A 19,149-nucleotide genomic window follows, 5' to 3' on the forward strand; every position below is an offset into this window, starting at 1 on the left:
TTATTTCTATATTTTACTTAGCAATATTATTTTTTTAATCGAATTATATACATATATGTAAATTATTGACGAATATATACATTCTTTGAGCAATATATATACATATATATATATATTTGTGGTAAGATATACAAAAAAAAAATCGACAGATAATGCCGATTTGATAGATCGAAAGTTACTGCACAGTCGAATATCGTGAGATCGATGATTTCGATTAATCGATCGTGTGGAAGGAGGCAGTAAAAGAGGAACGTGCAGTGGTTCGCAAAGGTGTCGTGTATTTTTCTGCGAAAAACCAATTAAAGCGGCGTAAAATCGGAGATGGTTGGTTCTGCGTAATTTGGACAAGAAAACCAAGCAGGAACCTCAGTTTCCTCTTTCTCGTAGAGTGATGTCGACCATACGGTGACGAGTCCAGCCAGATCGGCGGAAAACTACGTCACCAGTGACGGATTCCCCCGAAACTGGGACAAAGTGCAGTGTACTCTGGCATTGCGCTTTACCGGAATCTCTCTCACTCCATGTCCTAGTAGCCTCCCCCTCTTTTCCTCTCTCTCTTTCTTTCTCTTTCTCTTAGGATTGGCCAATCGTCTCGTCATCCTCGAACCCTCAATCGAAACTGACAGGTAAACATCGAGATTTTTCGTAAAGTAAATCACGTTACTTATTCGTTTCACCATTTCCCTAGAATATTTCCCAACGTGCTATTCGTTATTAACTGCTTTGATCTCCGTTAACAGCAGTAACGCTCAATTAACATAAACTATATGTTCCGCTGCTATAAACGTTTGCCAGTATTGCCCTCGTAGAATTATAAATTTACCAAGCGCGGAACGTTAACGTCGTAAGCAATAGAGATTCGTATTATACGTGAAAGGGGTGGAAGTCGAATTACATTTCTTCGATACTGTAGGTAACCAACAACGAATGGTGCAGGTTCAACGACATAGTGTCTGGAGGGCTCGGTATCATGTCAGATGGGGTTGATGCTGGCGGCGGGGAAAACGAGGTAGATTCTCATTCCTGTTCGCACGCCGATGTCGGGGAGTCTTCGAATCCAAGAGAAGAGGAGAATCTGGATCCGGACAACGAGGCTGCGTTGAACACCAATTATGACAGCGGCGACGGCGCCGTGCCCGCTTTTAGGTCCGTCTTGCTCATGTAACTAATTCGCTGTATTTAAAAGATCCCGATAAACGTTTAGATAATCAAAGTCTTAAATAGCGTATCAAAGGATCCATAACGTGTGGACAGGTGTGAAAGGTGTGAAAACTATGAGACTATAAATAAGACAGCATTCTGCGCTCATCAGGACCAGTGTCTGGCCAACGCTGAGCCGGGAGAGAGCACAGAGAACATAGAAGCAGCTGACAATGACGGAGACGGAGATGAGACCCATTCTGGAATTCGTTCTCACAGAAAAATGTTCGAATGCGACGTGTGCAATATGAAATTTTCTAATGGAGCTAACATGAGGCGGCACAAGGTGACGAATTGACTTCGCGCATATTTCGAGCGATTTGAATTCACGAACGAAATTATAGAGGAGATTAAATTCTATTGCAGATGAGACATACCGGCGTGAAGCCTTACGAGTGTCGCGTGTGCCAGAAACGATTCTTTCGAAAGGATCACTTGGCAGAACACTTCACCACCCACTCTAAAACTCTGCCGTATCATTGTCCGATCTGTAACCGAGGCTTTCAAAGGCAAATCGCGATGAGGGCCCACTTTCAGAACGAGCACGTAGGGCAGCACGATATGGTCAAGTCTTGCCCTCTGTGCAATTATCGTGCGGCAACTATGAAGTGCCTCAGGTTACATTTTTTCAACAGGTTAATATTTAATCGTTTCGACAATGCTGGGTCATTCCACCCGAAGTCGGACACTTTTCGGAGTAATATTTCGGATTTTCGTGCAACTCGGATATGTGCACCGCTAACCCTGTGTGGCCTTCAAAGTCACAGTATACCATATGGTTGATTTTGTCTTGACACTCCATTTAAAAAACTGAAAGTCACCCTCGTTTCCAGGAAAATATTGCGAACACCAAAAATTGAGATACCGTATTATCTTGGATATAAAAAACAGTAAGAGTTTTCCTCCTTCAGTTTTTTTTTCAAATACTTAACATTTTCGAGAATCCTGCATAAGAATGTCAGGTATAGCCGTTTGGCCGCTGCGAGTATCGCACGGCCCGACCAGTCGCGCTGGGCGGCGCAGCGTTCCATTCAATTAATTTTCATTTGGCCAATTTCAGAGTGTCCGTAAAGAGGACAAACAGGGCTATATCCTTCTATTTTACGAATGTTTAAAAAGGGGCCTTCAATTATAAAATTGCATTTGTTAAGAACAATTGCTAAATAAATGGTCAAATATTCGTTTTTATTGAGTGAAATAATTTTTATTAGGTACTCTTATATCTCCACTGTAAGCACCCAAAAGGTCATTTTTATCAGTTTGTTAGTTCAACGGTTACAATTTTTGGAAAAAAAAAGTAAACGCTATATTTCAAAGAGCTGTAACATCCACAATTTTCGACATTTTGAAAAATCCTTCGACATATGTTTATATATCTCTAAAGACTACAACATATCCAAGTTGCACCAAAATCCGAAATGTTACTCCGAAAAGTGTCCGGCTTTGCGTGGAATGACCCTGCTGTAGACATTGTGTAATGAAATCAGTAACTTGTCTATTCGATTTACTTGATAATTCTTATTTTAGGCACGGAATAGATTTGGATAATCCAGGACCAAACAGTTCGAGTTCTTTAATGAATAGCTGCACTCCAGGAGAGGCCATGCCCTCCGCTCCCCTTTCAGATAGCGGAGACAGTACTGGGAATCGATCGGCGGATAATGCAACACCGCCGATGCACTTTCTGACACCGCACATAGAGATATCGATTCCTTATTCTGAACAAGTTGCAAGTCAGCGGAACCCGAGCCCTGCTCCTCTTAACGGAGATAGTCCAAATAGTCCTCAAAGCGCAGACAGTAACAGTAATGCTCCGAGCAGTAGCCATCATCAGTTACCTATTAACAGTAGTGGCATTCACAGGTGCGAGGCGTATTTCTAAAATTAAAGTCTGCTCGCTCAAGCTAAACCTGAATTTACTTCTTAATTAAAGGAACCTTGGTGGAAGCGATGAAACAATTACACCTTCGATTTCACTTATTCCTATTAAGCAAGAACCAAACAGCAACGGAACAGAGGAGAATGGAGCAACATCTAGCAATCTTCCGCTACCATCTTTGATAAAGGTTTCTCCACTGAAGTCTCTTCTCCGAGACGATTTACGACGCAAACTTTCATCTGGCTCTGGAAATAATAATAACAACAATAACAATAACAATGGTAATTTTGTTATGCGTTTACAGAAATGATTAGTTTTATTGTTACGTTCACAATCAATAATTAATATATATATATATTTTTTTTGAAGTTATCGTTGATTTAACTGTTACTTCAATGCATATGCGAAAAGTACAGACGAATTTGATTTTGTAATAGGTAGTAATAGCTCAAATTCAAATCCCCATTCAAGAGGAGAACCGCCCAGCTCGACGAGGCCCGATCAACGAAGCAGTGGACTTCAGTGCGCTCACTGCAGAATTACCTTCCCCGATCAAACACTGTACTTCCTCCACAAGGGCTGCCATAGCGAAAGCAACCCTTGGAAGTGCAATATTTGCGGGGAGCAGTGTTGTAATTTGTATCAATTCAATTCGCATTTATTAAGCAAAAGTCATCAGTAGTTATTGGGAAAGTAACGCTCTTTCAAAAGTGCCTAGAACCTCGATTATTGAAAGATTTATTGAATATGACAAATGAATCTAACGTTAACACGTCCGATGTAAGGAAAATTACGAGCTTGGATAAAGAGGAAATTACATCTCGGGCTATGAAATGTAAACGAAACGCATTTGTATTCGAATGTTCGAACAAAATTTCTACGTATTTTAATATCTATGTATTAATAAATACTCGAATTACGTCGGAAAGAAGATAGTCGAGGTTCAAGGAATGATCTTAGAATCTGGAGGAAAATCGTGCCTTTATCGAGATACCTTTGCCAACGCTCACACTCGTCCGAATCGTGCTAATTTATGATGGTACGAAGAATCCGTCCATGGGGCTTTACCAAAACATATTCCAGAAGCTCTATCGGTAGATTTTAAATCTAGTTATGTATATTTAGATAGATGAAAACAGTGAGAATACCAATGAGCTCCTTCTTTCTATCAAAATTCTTTTTACGCACTGTTCTTTTTCTCCTTGTTTTGGCTTTTTATAAACTTGTTTGTTAAATTGTGTTGATTCCATATATTATCGTACGTTTCATCTATTCCTATTGTATCGAAGATAGCCATCTCTATCGTAATGTGTGTAATATAATTCTTGTGGCATAAGCTTACGATCGTGAAGTAATAATGGACTTGATTATTCGTACACGAGAATCACGTGCGAATAATTAAGAGATATTTATTTGCAAACTAAATTTCAGTCGTCGATTTATTGTTACGGTGCGAAAAAAGGAACCGAGCCAGGTGTATCGTTGCATATTAATATAAATATACAAATGGGAAAAGAGAGGCGACAGCTGGTGTACTGTATCAGCTCAAAAGATATTTTATATAGAGATATTTGTACAGAGAAGTATTAAAATACAAAAAAAAATACGAAAATAAGGAAGTCGAGATATCATATTTCAAAGATGGATCTTACGATCAGAACAAATTATTAAGTAACTACTTATGTAAATCTAAATCATGTTGAAGATCAATTGAGAGCGGAGTTAAAGTGTGAAATCAGAGTTTGATTAAAATGAAATAAAATTAAATTGATATCAGCTTCAGTGCAAATCGATACGAAAGAAGTGTTAATTGTTTCGAAATATGATTTCCGGACTTGATATGTTGTTCTGTGAATACATGTACGTATGAATGTATGTATGTGTGCATGCGCGTATATGTGTGTGTATATACAGGGTATCCAATTTAAGTACACAAAGCTGTACATTCGTATATTTACGAACTAAGTAAAAAATATTTTCACTGCAGTCTCGTAGATACAAGATATCATACTTAAATGCTAAGTAATTTTCTAACAGTCAGAGTAATAAATAATACGAGCGGATATAGAGTTAAATTGGACACCCTGTTCATATTCTATATTTAAAAGAAATAGATCGAGGAAGATACGCACGAAGATTATTGTTTATGGTTGTAGTTATTTAAAAATCGTTCCGTACACTACGTAATATTTAATACAACTATTGCTATCATGTTATTATTATTATTAATATTATTGTCATCATTGTATTATTTATCGATATATAAGTTATTTATTATTACTTTGCATTCCAGCGTACCAAGTTTTAAATACTTAGACTTGACGATGCTCTTCTGTCTCGTAAATTTTGTTATTTCTTTATTTTCTATGTTATCTATTATATTCTTATTTTCGTATTCTTGAAATCTTGAAATTTATCAAATTAATTATTTTTTGTTATCACTTATTCTGTTGTGAAATTTTTATTAAATGCAATTAATGTATTTTTCGAACGAAGTTGGAGCTTTTAGTGTTCCGGCGCAAGTTTTAACTGTTAAAGAAACTAATAATTATCATTTAATATTCTTATCGTAATATTTTCAAATATGATGGAATTGGTTTTTCAGAGTCACAATTGACTCTTTATTGAGCTTATGAAAATAATATGCAAATGATCCGGTTTTTTTTTTTAAAGTAGGTGTTGTAAATCAGCATCGTCGAGACATAAATATTTTTTTTTATGTCTACATGAAAGAATGTTTCTCGTTACGCGTTTCTATCTTTAGAAATGAAATTGAAGAAAAATATACACTAGATCGCGAAGAAGTTAATGTTGTTTTTGCTAACAACTTTATTATTTTTATGCATATAAAACAAAGAATAAAAAGATATTTTTAATAATGCAAACTATGTAAAATTTCAGTTGTTATAGAATTTATTCAGTTAGAACATAAGTATATGGAACAGATGATAACAAAATATTCTCAAATGCGTTGTAATTCGTTTCTTAACGATCTAAATTGTATTTGTGATTATTTGCAAAAAAACACAAACAATTTGCTTCGGGATCGAAACCCTTTAAAAGAAATTGTCATTTCTAAGTGAATTTATTAACTTAATAATTTTTAGTGTTAATTTCTTTGGTACACAATGTTAAATTTACATTATACAGCCGTAAATTATTGAATTATTGAGACGTTTGATAGGAGCGAAGTATATAAAAAGAAAATAAATAGCTCTTCAATGTTGCCTGACCAAATTATGTTGACATAGTTATTTTAAAATACACATGATTTCGTAAATATATTTAAGGATTGGTAATTTTTAAATTCTAGTTCGTTAAGTCGACTGCATCTTGCTTTCTATAATACTTTCATAATTTAACACAGGTAACAAGTTCTTATAGCATTGCGTTAAATATCAACATGTCAAGGAGCCATTTATTTCCTCTTTTCTATCGATACATTAATATCAGTTCTATATGCAAAATGTTTCGAATTAAATAGAATTGAGTCTAAGCAAATCATTAAATTCTGTGAAACGAATTTGAAATAGCAATTATTTTAAATTAATTACAGTTCAATTCTGACTGGCCTGAGATTGATTCACACATCCGTGTAATTGTTAGAAATTTCTGGAAGCTTGAAAATTTTTTAAATGACAATTCCACTTACTAGACGGAATTTTCAATTTGTGATTTAATTGGACGTAACTGTGCGCGTGATTATCATGATTCACGTTTCAATTTTGTACTGAAATTCTCTGAAATCTCAATGGTAGTTGCAAAAAGTTGTGTATATGTTTATTACACAGTGCTGGACATTTTTTTGAAATAATTCCTATTTCAAGTGATATGTAAAAAGCGTTGATTAAAAGTAAACTACAAATGTTTCTTGGCATACAGAGACACGAGAAAGTATTCAAATGGCGAGATGTTCATAACTGAAATTCATACGAATTGTACAATATGTATATTAAATAGTATTCGCTGTATCAGGAATGCAAGCCTGAATCAAATAACACAAGCTAAAGGTACAACCTTTTATTAGAGTAAAGACTATATATTACGGAACGCCGAAGTATTGCAACTATGGATTTCATGGTAAATGCAACTAGAATTACTAACAAGGGAACATCCCGAACCCGGAAATTTAAAAAATTCTGAAACTTCGTGAATATGTAGGGGATTCCATCCTGATTACAATGCAATTTTTGTTTGTTGCTCAAATTTACTCTAAGGGGGTGTAATTGACCCCTGAAAATCCGGCTATTTTCCGATTTTGTGTTATAACTCGTGAACTGTAAAATAATTTTTTACCAAATGATAGATCTAATTAAAAGAAGTACCTTTTGTCTTGAAACATTTTTTCTATCTCTTACAGTTCGCAAGTTATTATAACACAAAATCGGAAAATAGCCGAATTGTCAGGGGTTAACTTCACCCCCTTCGAGTGACTTGGGCAGCAAACAAAAATTGCGGGATAATCAGGAGTACATAATATTCACGAAATTTCAGAATTTTTTTAATTTTCTGGTTTGGGATCTTTCCTTGTTAGTAGGATCCATATTTGCTGGTAATCGCAGTTTTGAGAAAATTTTCCATAGGGTGTACTAAATTAGTAGTGACAGTAAGCCAAACTAACAAACGAGAGCTGTATTTTGCTTCAGAAAATGTTTTGATGTTATAAAGGTATTTTTATGTTGTCACTTTGTCAAGTTGGGGAATTCATTGTATGATTTGCTGGATCAGCCATACATTTTGTTTCCTCTTTAAATATTTTTAATTTTTTTGTAGTTTAACTAGACAAAGAAACATGTAGTTTGAATGTGTGCTATTTGATTCTCTCTCTGCCCGTATTTACTATAAATAAAGGCTGGAACAGACACGTTGAGTAATTTAGTCGAGTAGCGAGTAATTTAGTCATTTTTCGTGTGTGGACACTAAAATTTAGTCAAGCAGTTTAGTAAAACAATGGTAAATTACTAAATTACTCGCTACTCGACTAAATTACTCAACGTGTCTGTTCCAGCCTTAATTGGCATTGATCCGTACAATTATTTACTATATTGTGCAATTCGTATGGAGCTGAACTATGAACTCGCTACCATTCAAATACCTTCGGATGCTTGTGTAGATAATTTAAAATACTGCATGTTATCGATCCAGAATATTATTTTAGTTAGCACTGTACATAAATTCTTAAAGAACAGAGTAGAGAAAATAGGAACGTATTTGAAAATCTAGTAGTTTAGGCAAAAATGGACCAGAAACATTGAACAATTCGCCTTTACACTGTGATCATGTTTACAAAGAATATGTACGTTTAGAGCTGTAATAAAAAGTAAAGGTATCTTCTTTCTTGGCCCTGTGAAAATATTATAAAAATTGCATAATAGAAAGATTCTCAATGTGTTTAAGAAATGCCTTAAAGATACCCGTACCACCCTTACAGACGTGCAGTCCGGCGAAACACACGAAAACACAACTCATTTCACCGATACAAATTTATTCATGTAGGAATACATTTAAGGATATTATGGAGAAAACCGATACTATTGTTGATGTTGCTATGAGTATGGTGTAATGGGTACAATGGCGAAATACATTGTCATTCTACATACATATAAATATGTATATAAATTTTCTTCTCATTCTATGAATGAATGATTCATAAAATACGATTAATGGTATAATTGTAATTATATTATGTTTGCTTTGTTATTATTTAAACGTTATGATACTTCAAAATTTCTGTTTTACTAATTATTGAAATTATAATAATATGCAAATATTTTTATACGACTGCTTTTATAAAAATTTGTTCAGAAGCTTCCGATGTTTACGTTCTATCAGCAGCTTTTTCTATAACTTAGTTAAAATTGAAGTGTTCTGCAATTTAAAATCAAATAAGTTCGCGCGCACGCGCGGATCAGAAGAGTAGAGAGCGTACGCGTGCGTTTGTCACATTAAAAAAAAAGGAACAGAATAGTATAATGGCGGTAAACTATTGGGCGTTGTTCCTAACACCTGTTGCTTATTTGTCGATTATCATTTCGTGGTTCGAATCAACTCGTGATTTAATATTTCAAGCTTAAATTCCCGTTTGAATCATGGTGCAACGAGGTGAGCCTTCCCGAGAGATCATTTTACTTAAATTCGAATTGCCATTCTTATCGATTATCAAAGGAACTATGTTTACATTTTTAGGACAGCAAACTGACAATTGACAGAACACGAAGTTGATATTTTTCAGCACGCTGTTTCAAATATACAAATATAATAATTTGATTAAGCACGCCATTTTGATATGTTGTCTTCTATGCCATTTCGCAGAATCTTTCTTTCTCATGTTTTACTGCCACTTCTGTTCCTTTGTTACTGACTCGAAGACGGGTTACGAATTTAAATCTTTCCCCAAGATGTTCCTAGTTAAATTCGTAGATTCTAGCATGCAGAACTAATTTTAACAGGCATTAGTTGTGTAGGTTATGTGCAGGTAATTTCATAAAGTTTCTTCCGAATTATCATATTTCGAAACAGTGTATAATTTTTTGGTGTACGTTTTATAGCTGTCAGAGTTTCTGTGAAGTTTGTTTAAACTAGAAGTAGAGCTTTGTTATCGATCGCGACACTCTCGATCTAATATTTTTATCGTATTGTTTAGAAACCAGCAATGGGTAAAAGTGAAGAAAGAAACGGAACTACGATACGAGCAGGCGAATCAACTTTTCTTGCGAAAACGAGTGAGGCCAGTAAGATGCTAGAAGCAGCTTTGCTACAGATGGACGACATTATTTCTGGTAAGTAATGGTTTGTATTTTAACAAATTGATCACCCAGCGTGAATCGGTGGAGTTTCTCCCGGGGCCCAAATCCGAACTCGGAGTGTAAACAGCGCGCTAAGCTGGAAGAGCGATACGATGCAATTTAAATGTAGCCAGAGCCACGTAATTGGACGAAGAAGAGCATCGGGGCCACCGTGGAAACATAGTCATCACCCAAATATGGGTGACGTGGCGACCAATGTGTTGAATCAACTTTAACACAAAAGTACTGTTACTGCATAGAAAGAAGGCACCTGGCAGGCGATGCTAGTTTGGGAAGAATTAATTTAGCTATTTTTTAACTCCTCTATACTGCAGTTGACTATGTATAAAATACTTTATTGCCCCACAATTAATTTAACGAGTGATTTTACTTAAAAATTTTAGTTCCATCTGTTTCTAATGTATTTATGAATTATAACTCTATAGTAAAGAATGTTCAATTTTAATGAAAATAGCGAATGACAGTGTAATGTATGTTAATAGGTGCTTGCACAGAAAGTAATAATGAAGGAACCACAGAATGGAAGGATTCTGTGAGAGAAGCTACAAGAAATCTTGTGACAGCAATTAAAAGTTCTCCGAATCCTCCTTCGCCTCCTGACGCAGCTACTATTGACATCCTCCTGCAATGGATGCAACCGGTAAATTAATTTAAATATTCGTGTTCTTTATCATCTTTGTGCATCATATTATATTACATAGATCGATTAAATTAGAAGATCTATTTCAATTTTATTCTGTTTACTAAAATGTAGTTTATCAGAAAAATAGTTTAGAACTTATTTTATTTGTACCAAACAGTTTAATATTATAGTATTAAATGTTAGTCGTTGAAATACAGAACTGAGAATTCTGCTACATGACGGAACCAGCATAACTATGTAATAAAGTAGCAGCATTAATATAGAAACGGAGATTCATCTCCTACTTGTATATAGGAATCTACTTTTTTAATACGCGTTCAGATTATTATTTGATAATTATATGTAGGAATAGTACCTACAAATTCAGTGAAGAAAGTATTCTAAGAAATTCTTGTTTCTTGTGTGAATTCATATCATCAATTACGAAACGTAGATTTGTAAATATTACAAGTCAGAAAGATTTTGTTTATCATGTGTGTTGTCCAATGCAACACCATATTTTAATATCCAGTATATCCAATATAATACCTTTTATTCTGAAATAAAGGATGCAAATAATGAAAGAATATTTTTCAGCTGATTACTTATATACTATAAAAAATTGCGGTTTCCTTTCTTTCTGTCCGATTTATTTTGTCCTAAGCGAAAATCATGTACCATCCTGGTTCCATATTAAATTTGAATTACATAACAAGCATTTTGCACACTTACATTTAATGTATTATATAGATATACAGATTACTAAATGTATGTAAATATTTGAATCTGGAAAACTGAGTTTCACGAAATTGTGGAAATTTGCTGATTTTCGTAAATCTGAAATATTTTCTTGTTCTAGGAAATATGTATGCTTATATTTAAAAAGAAAAAAAAATAATATTTCAAAGAAGGAACTTTTAATTACGATATTATTAACGAAAATGATAAATGAAAAGTAACTTGTGCATTAAGGAAAGCTGAAGAATGATCTATGTATAGATCACACCACGTGACTACTCTCATCTTGAGGAATTTTGAGACGGTAATTTTAGTTTCTTACAGAACCGCGTTGTGGTCGCTTCATTGAATTTCTCCGCGATTGATATTCTTTCTCGTGAAAATATCTTTACATCGAAATGTTTCGAAGGAGAAGTAAATAAGTGTTGCGGGAAATATATGACCGCAAAGAATTTGTTAAGATACAATATCGAAGATACAAGATTAATCATGGAAGAAGAGGAGAAAGGGCACGCAAGAGGTCCTATTAATAATCGTTTCTGTTTTCGGAGAAGTCAATGAACTAGAATTGGATAGTTTCTATTGAATAATCGACAAGCAAAATTTGTATTTATAATGTTCATTTATATGCTTGACCAAGTTTTTTTTAAATAGAATGATACCATGTAGCACTGTAATTAAGAAAAGTTTTTATTAGAAAGTGTTCTATACGGAATATTTTATTATGTAAACGTCTTAAGAAAGTTATCTTATCCGTACAAACGAATGTTGTTTGTTGTTTAAAGAGTATTAAGTAATCTGAAATCACAGAGATTGTAAAATATACGTCCAAAGATTAGTTGAAAAAATTCATTTAGGCTCAGACTCATCAGAAGCTATATCAAGAATAAAACAATGGGATAGTAGATGGACACCTTCAGAGGGCTATGATTCTTCAGGAACATCTAATTCTGAACAAGAAGAGGATGAATTTGCGAATATTGACTTCTTTGAGCAGCAAGTACATGAATCTGGCAACTGTTTTTGCCAGGTAGTATACAAGAGAATCTTTAATGATAAAAGTTAACATACTTTTAATTTGTTTGAATTAACTTATACTAACTTCATATAATCTCAAAATTCTCTCTGTATATTCGGTTACACTAATTGATTCTACTAAGAATTTGAACGCAAACTATAAGCTTTTTTCTTTTTTTTTAAATAGCCTAGTTTTAATCGCTGTAAATAAGAATGAAAATAACGAAAATAATATTCAGAAGAATCATTTTGCTTTCTCAGAGTTGTCCGTTAGGTTACGCTAAAATGATTGCTCTCAGAGGAAGCGTACCCAATCTCTGTCCACCCACAAATTTGGCTCACATTGGGACCATCCCACCTTTCTGTCCTGCAGTTTATAACATGAGGTTTTTCTTTTGCCTTTTTGTTCTTTGTCCATTGTTTTTACATTGAAATTCATTGATTTTATTATATAATCGCACAGCCTTTGTTCAGAAAAGCACAGTTGTCAGGGAGACCATAAAGAGTACAGAGGAAATCGAAGCAATCAGTCTTTTGAGCCAGGAAAAAAACGACGTCTTAGAAATAGAATAGATCGTGAGCAAAGAGCTAGATCGCAGACAGATCTCTTTTTAAGGAGAAGGGAATCTCATTGTTGTCCCCTACAGCATTTTCAAGATGCTCGAAAATGGAATGAATCTCAAGCAAAGACTGAGGTACATCGGTGTTTATAATAAAGCATACTGAGAAGCTCAAGTAATAAAAATACAAACGATAATATGAAATACATTATTAATGTGCTCGAATATCTTTTGTGATCGAATTGGAATGTTAAATTATGATAATCTTCATAAAATTATGGAACTCAGGATGAATACATGAATTGAGTTAATATAAAATAAAGTTTTTACTTTTATATTGTATAATATAAAGTTGAATAACGTAAATATACCTCATTATTATTCTCTCGCAATTAACTCTCTGTAATGTAGGATGAAAAGGTTTTCATTGCAGAGTTATTTTATGTTCGTATTTTTAAAAAATTGTTACGGTACAATGTATTATTAAATAACGTGAAAAATATCCTACTTCGAACAGTACAAAAAAATGTTTTGTACATCATTTGAATGGTTTTAAAGGATGACTGTACCGAAGAAAAATCTTCTTCATTCCTGGGTCATTTTTTAGAGATATTAAGGTCATTAAACCTTTTTAATTTGCATTCTGTCATTTATAGTAAATTGCCCCTAAAATTATCTAAAACTTTAGAATTTAAAATGAAATATTTTTTAAATAATATCAGCACGATAATAATTTATCCTTTACTGTACTTCTTTTACATATTTATATGTACAAACATATTTGGAACTTTGAAAACTGAAGAAATTGATCTTGGAAAAGAATTTTGCTTGAAACATATTTATCCTTTAAAAACTATTTTACACGAAATATTTTTTTATACGGTTCCAATTGAAGGAGATAATTAGATCGCCTATTTCGGGTGAGATGTCTGGTATAAGATATTACAAATGAGGAACCTTGATTACTAAATTTCACTCTAATTATTCACTACGATATTATAGGAACGTTTAAGAAAATTAGAGAATGAACGTGGAGCATTACGCATGGAAGTATCAGTTTTATCAGAGCAGGTGGATGCACAGTCCAATAAAATCCAAGAATTGGAAAGTATGCTTAGAGGGAAGAAGGATTCCCTTAGGAGAATGGAGGAGGCATTGCAGAAAGTAATATTATTTTGTTTGCATCTTAGTTTTATTATTTTTTTTTATTGCTCTATTATGACCTAATATGCTTCTTTGTTTTCGTAATTCATTCCTGTTTTAAATTCACTATATTCCGTCTTGTCACACCTCGTCTTGCGGCTGGTTTCATTTTATTTCAATGATTTCTATTTTTGAAGGAAGTACTCTCGAGAAGTGCTTTGGAAACACAGAAGTTAGAGCTTTTAAGCTCTTTGTCAGAAATGAAGCTCAGGCAAGCGAGTTTAGAACACGAAAACCTTGCGCTTAGGAGTACAAGTCCTGTATCGAATGTAAGTTAATGCAACCTTATAAAATTAAATATTTTTATTCATTGTATTGGAAAATGGTATACTTATATTTCTGCGAGCGTATAACTGTAACGATTGCTATATGAAAAATAGAAGAAATCATTACTCAGTTGTTGTTTACAGGGAGAGAGATTTGGAAGGCATACCAGCCAGTACAGTAGTCTTCCTAGGCCACCAAGTTCTTCGAAGAAGGGTGTAGTTTTCGGTAAGGTTCCCAGTTTAACTTCTGGAGCACACACGACGGTACCATTGGCCATTAGAGGAGCCTCCGCGAGATGCCTGTCTGCGCCTACTCTAGGTTGCGATTGATTACTCTAAGCATGCATCTTTACATGCTTTTTTTCTTAAAAAAAAGCAACTACTATTTGCTCTCTTTGTGTGACAGGCAGTCGTGGCTAATAAATTAAAATTCGCTTTATATTAGCATCCGATTGAATTCGGTTTCTAAGCGTTCATTCATATCTCTTGCATGGAAATTCTTGTTTTATTCCTTTCTAATAACTGTAATACACATTTAATAGAGGTAATACGAGGTAAAACACTGAAAATAATCGTACGCGCAAAAAAATGTAGTAATTATCGCTATAATTTGAGTTTATTTATTTTGTGCCATATTTCACGTTTGTATCATGTAACACTAAATATCTTTATAATATGAGTAACAATACAATAATTTCATATAAAATTCTGTTAACTAACTATTTCTAATAATTTCTGTGTTTTCAATTTAGCGGAAGAGGAGAAGACAATAATTATAGAAGATTCAAGTTCTCGAGTAGAAACAGTGGCTGAGAAACCTTTGGCAGAGCTATCGATGGAAGAAATTGGAGACTGGCTCGCAAACCTGGGATTAGAATGTTACGCGAGCGAATTAAGACGATGGGGCGCCACTGGAGCAAAATTGCTTGAATGTTCGCAGCAGCAATTAGAGAAGGAGTTAGAAATTAAAGTTATTCTGCACAGGAAGAAATTATTGTACGCGGTGGAGTCCGAGAAATCAGGTGGACTTGACTTTCTCGGGTCGGATAAGGTAGCTCTCATTAGTTTGTGATGTTTTTTTAATACACACAGTTTTCATCGTTGTAAATGCTCGTAAAATTACAGATGGATAATGCAGCAGTTCTACGTTGGCTCGACGATATTGGTTTGCCGCAGCATAAAGAAGCCTTTCACAATGGTAAAGTTGATGGGAGAATGTTACATAGACTCACCACTGAAGATCTTTTAAATCTTGGAGTTACTGCACAATTGCATGCCGCGAGTCTTAGACGAGGAATTCAGGTGCTTATGCTATAGTTTTTTGTTTTTTAAATATATTAAATACAATGCACAAACTTTTTCTCCTTTTCTTTTTAATTAGAACAGTTACGTATAAATAGAAAATAAAATATTTAATAAGGCAAAGAATACTATTAGCCGTTCCTGTCCCTTTTTAATAGGTCCTCCGAGAACTAAATTTTGAATTCGATAACCTCGAGAGGAGATCTACCACTGGCAACGGGGCGGATGGTAGTAATCTTCGTTTCTGGACAAACCATCGAGTAATGGAGTGGCTTAGAGTGGTTGATCTAGCGGAATATGCTCCCAACATGAGAGGATCCGGAGTGCATGGAGGTTTACTGGTGTACGAAGGCAGATTTACTTCAGAATTATTGGCCACGCTGCTCAGTATTTCTCCTGGGAAAACTCTTCTCCGAAGGCATTTAACTACGCATTTCAATCAAATTCTTGGTAGAGAAGTCGTGCAAACGAAAAGGGAAATTGAAAGCACTCTTGGATTTGTTCCGCTCACACTTACAGCTCGCTTGAAGGTAACTGTTCCGATCGGTTCTGCTTTGAATTAAATGCGCATGGTGTTCTACGTAACTGTACGCTTGAAAATACTTTAGAATTTAAGAAAGAGGATTTCGCATACATGTCGCATATTCTGCAGTGGACACAGTATAGTGGAAATCAAGTACACATGACTGAAGATAGTTTAAGATTAATAAGATTAAGCTTCCATGCAATTTAAACACCTCTATTAAAATGTGTGTTGTAAATGTATCAATTCAGGTACCAAAGAAATCTCAGTTCACGTTGAAGCGTAAGAAGAGCAAGAACGAAGCTGACTATGGTAATTTAGTCTGCCCTTTGGAAGCTTCACCTCCAGGTACCCCATCGACACCTACTTCGACTCCAGGCAGCCCTAACTTGAATTCACCCACATTCTAACCACAATCACAGATTCACAAGCTCGTAAGTCTAACTCAACTAATTCTATCGTGATTTCTTCATTGGCTTATACTCTTGTTTTCATTAATTAAGTAACTTATTTAATATCTCATTTCAGTTTTTTTAAAGTTACTAGCATACAAATACTCTTTATTTTAATCGAACTTCCTGATCAAACCAAGAAGATTATATGTCGACGCGCGTTACGAAGAGTAGCACGTTTCATTTTTTTCTTACAGACAACAGCATGTAGAATAAATGAAACGTGCTACTTTTCGTAACGCGCGTCGATGTGACCTTCTTTAACGGTTATTATCATCCTTATCACTCACTTTATTATCACTGAATTTATTCTAATATCATTCACATTTACTATAAACACATACGGTTAATCTACATTACATTCTTACTTTGATGTGCACGTAAATTATAAGACAAATATTTTTGGGAAGAATACAAATATATTTATAGAATTTTTATCAGAGCTACTCCTTAGGATAAAGAACACAGTATAGTGGTACAAAATGCACAATTCTGGAACCTGTTGGACAAATAAATTTTCAGAGAATACGCATCTATGCATCATAGAGAAAGGCATAATTAATTGAAGAATCATCCTTTGAATCCATTGAAGGAAGAAAAGGCATCCTTGTAGAAAGACTGTAAATGCCAAAATTTAAATTCTATAGCATAGTATTACAATCGTTTTCTACAAGGACTCTTCAATTATTTAACCATTTTAACATATATAATCTGAAATGCCACTAGTGTAATTATGGGCGAATTTCATTTACGCCCAAATCGCACGCGCAGGAGTTTCCCGTTTTTGTAATAAAACGAATATCATAAATTATATGTTCCTGTTTTCGAATCGTAATTTATATTTAAAAACCCGTATTTTCCGATAATGACTCTTTCACAGATTTCTTTTCCATACTTCTGGAGATTTTCATAAATTTGAGACCGAAAACTACGAGCGTTGCAGGCGATTTGGGCGTAAATGAAATTCGCCCTATATCGTGCGTTTCATCACTCGCTTTTTATTGGACTATTCAGTAATATGTTTTCCTCCCTTGTTTTTATAATTAATTCTTCGAATTTGTTTATTTCTTTTCAGATCAAGAAAAAAGCAATCAGAGGAAAATAATTAGTTGCATCTAACGATCTTCCAAGCAAAAATGAATAACGGAAAGCAAGTCTCTGGGACCACTTACTCCACTGTTTTAGGATAACTTTCATTTCACTAACTCTAAACAACAAGATTCGTTATCATTTTTAGAAATGCAAATATGTTGTATTTCTAGAAAACATTTTTATAGAAAAAAAATTATATTTTCAATAGTATTACGTGCTTTATTATAACTATGAAATTTCATTGCATATCCTCTTTAAAGGATAATATATGTACTAAGAAAAGGAGAAAAAGGAAAGGTCTTTGTGATGAACGAATAAATAGTGAATTATGTGAAGATGAAAAAATATTTTTCACCTGCGTGAGAATGCAAGGAAATGCAGCACTGCTATATGTGTGTTTATAAAAGAATAAGACGAAAATTTGTACTCGTATTATTTATTTACACGAGTTTTTTAATTAGCTCATTAAATTCATTTCAATTGGCCTGAAATTTTTATCAAAATGATTTGAATCCAACAACACATTATTTTATATCGTACATACAACTAAGTGTGCGAGAATATTAACCATTTTAGTATTGAAAACTGGAAATATCGAAGCATTAACTATTCTGGTGGTAAACGAATAAGAGAAAACAAATGTACTGTTTAACAAGTTTATTAGGAAAATAATGTTTTTCAGTTCTGTTATATAATTTTATTATTTTATATATTAACTCGATCTAATACATATTTCAGTTATTTAATTTCCTTTTATTATATCTTAATCCATGAATGTGAAACGATTGCGTTATTTGTAACATCTTAAAAATCAATTCGAAGAGAAAGGTGTCAAGACTTCCAAAGTTAAATCATAATGAAATAAAATATTTTTACCATGCCCATTGAACGTTTATTTATTTTGAAGCTACACGTTTAAATTCCCGTCAGAATTGATTGCTTTAACATTACGATTTTTTTTAATTCCTTTATGTGTAATAATTTGTTGATTTCTAAAAAATAAATCCAATTTAATCTTATTAACATGTTATTACTTTTCATAATGGCATTATGTATATCGCAATTCTTAATCAGTATCAGATGATTCATATATCAACATACACCGATATTGAGATAATATTACTACTAAAACAGTTTTTATCAGTAGAAAAGCATTCGGTATAATTTAAACATCCCTAATTATTGTTTCATTAATATATAAACTAAATTATATACTGTCCGCGATCTAGGGTGGCGCAAGCAGGATAACTGACCAAAGCGGCAAATTTGGGGGTGGCCTCTAAAGAGGCATGCGAAGCGCACGAATAACAAACGTAAACTACTAATATTAACCATCCAAATGAATTTATTCAAGAAACACTATATCTTTTGTTTTTTTGCGCCCCCCGGCATTGGCGTCCAGGGCACGAGCCCCATCCTAGATACGTCTCTGCATATATCCCTGCGCGGAACGAGTCCACTCTAAAGTGGAATGCAGTATATACGTGTA

General features: G+C 34.0%; 2 protein-coding genes across 7 annotated transcripts; both read left to right on the plus strand.

Annotated features, from left to right (window-relative positions):
• The first annotated feature begins 198 nt into the window (after positions 1 to 198).
• LOC143368534 (zinc finger protein ztf-16) lies at positions 199 to 8,420 on the plus strand. Its single transcript, XM_076811351.1, has 7 exons — positions 199 to 626; positions 914 to 1,146; positions 1,255 to 1,486; positions 1,567 to 1,835; positions 2,728 to 3,063; positions 3,134 to 3,360; positions 3,517 to 8,420. The coding sequence occupies exons 2-7, from the start codon at positions 971 to 973 to the stop codon at positions 3,759 to 3,761; spliced, it is 1,485 nt and encodes a 494-aa protein (XP_076667466.1). The 5' UTR covers positions 199 to 626; positions 914 to 970; the 3' UTR covers positions 3,762 to 8,420.
• A 602-nt stretch (positions 8,421 to 9,022) lies between these two features.
• On the plus strand, positions 9,023 to 18,544 carry Liprin-beta (liprin-beta 1). Of its 6 annotated transcripts, none has more exons than XM_076811348.1 (12): positions 11,406 to 11,549; positions 12,103 to 12,275; positions 12,524 to 12,648; positions 12,726 to 12,957; positions 13,825 to 13,986; positions 14,163 to 14,294; positions 14,436 to 14,610; positions 15,044 to 15,342; positions 15,417 to 15,593; positions 15,752 to 16,123; positions 16,368 to 16,550; positions 17,644 to 18,544. In XM_076811348.1, the coding sequence occupies exons 3-11, from the start codon at positions 12,548 to 12,550 to the stop codon at positions 16,524 to 16,526; spliced, it is 1,809 nt and encodes a 602-aa protein (XP_076667463.1). In that variant the 5' UTR covers positions 11,406 to 11,549; positions 12,103 to 12,275; positions 12,524 to 12,547; the 3' UTR covers positions 16,527 to 16,550; positions 17,644 to 18,544. The 6 variants fall into 6 exon arrangements, with proteins under 6 accessions (XP_076667464.1, XP_076667465.1, XP_076667463.1 ...); XM_076811346.1 differs by having other exon boundaries at positions 11,412 to 11,765; positions 16,368 to 16,464; XM_076811345.1 differs by having other exon boundaries at positions 11,413 to 11,765.
• The last annotated feature ends 605 nt before the right edge of the window (positions 18,545 to 19,149 follow it).

Source organism: Andrena cerasifolii, chromosome 4 (assembly GCF_050908995.1).
Source record: "Andrena cerasifolii isolate SP2316 chromosome 4, iyAndCera1_principal, whole genome shotgun sequence".
Taxonomy (NCBI): domain Eukaryota; kingdom Metazoa; phylum Arthropoda; class Insecta; order Hymenoptera; family Andrenidae; genus Andrena; species Andrena cerasifolii.

Excerpts from the sequence above, each read along its gene's own strand:
- LOC143368534 (XM_076811351.1), top strand. The coding sequence starts at position 971 with ATGTCAGATGGGGTTGATGCTGGCGGCGGGGAAAACGAGGTAGATTCT. Across the intron at positions 1,487-1,566 it reads CTAACATGAGGCGGCACAAG|ATGAGACATACCGGCGTGAA; the intron begins GTGACGAATTGA and ends ATTCTATTGCAG. Across the intron at positions 1,836-2,727 it reads AGGTTACATTTTTTCAACAG|GCACGGAATAGATTTGGATA; the intron begins GTTAATATTTAA and ends TTCTTATTTTAG.
- Liprin-beta (XM_076811345.1), top strand. The coding sequence starts at position 11,684 with ATGACCGCAAAGAATTTGTTAAGATACAATATCGAAGATACAAGATTA. Across the intron at positions 12,649-12,725 it reads CCTGCAGTTTATAACATGAG|CCTTTGTTCAGAAAAGCACA; the intron begins GTTTTTCTTTTG and ends ATAATCGCACAG. Across the intron at positions 15,343-15,416 it reads ACTTTCTCGGGTCGGATAAG|ATGGATAATGCAGCAGTTCT; the intron begins GTAGCTCTCATT and ends GTAAAATTACAG.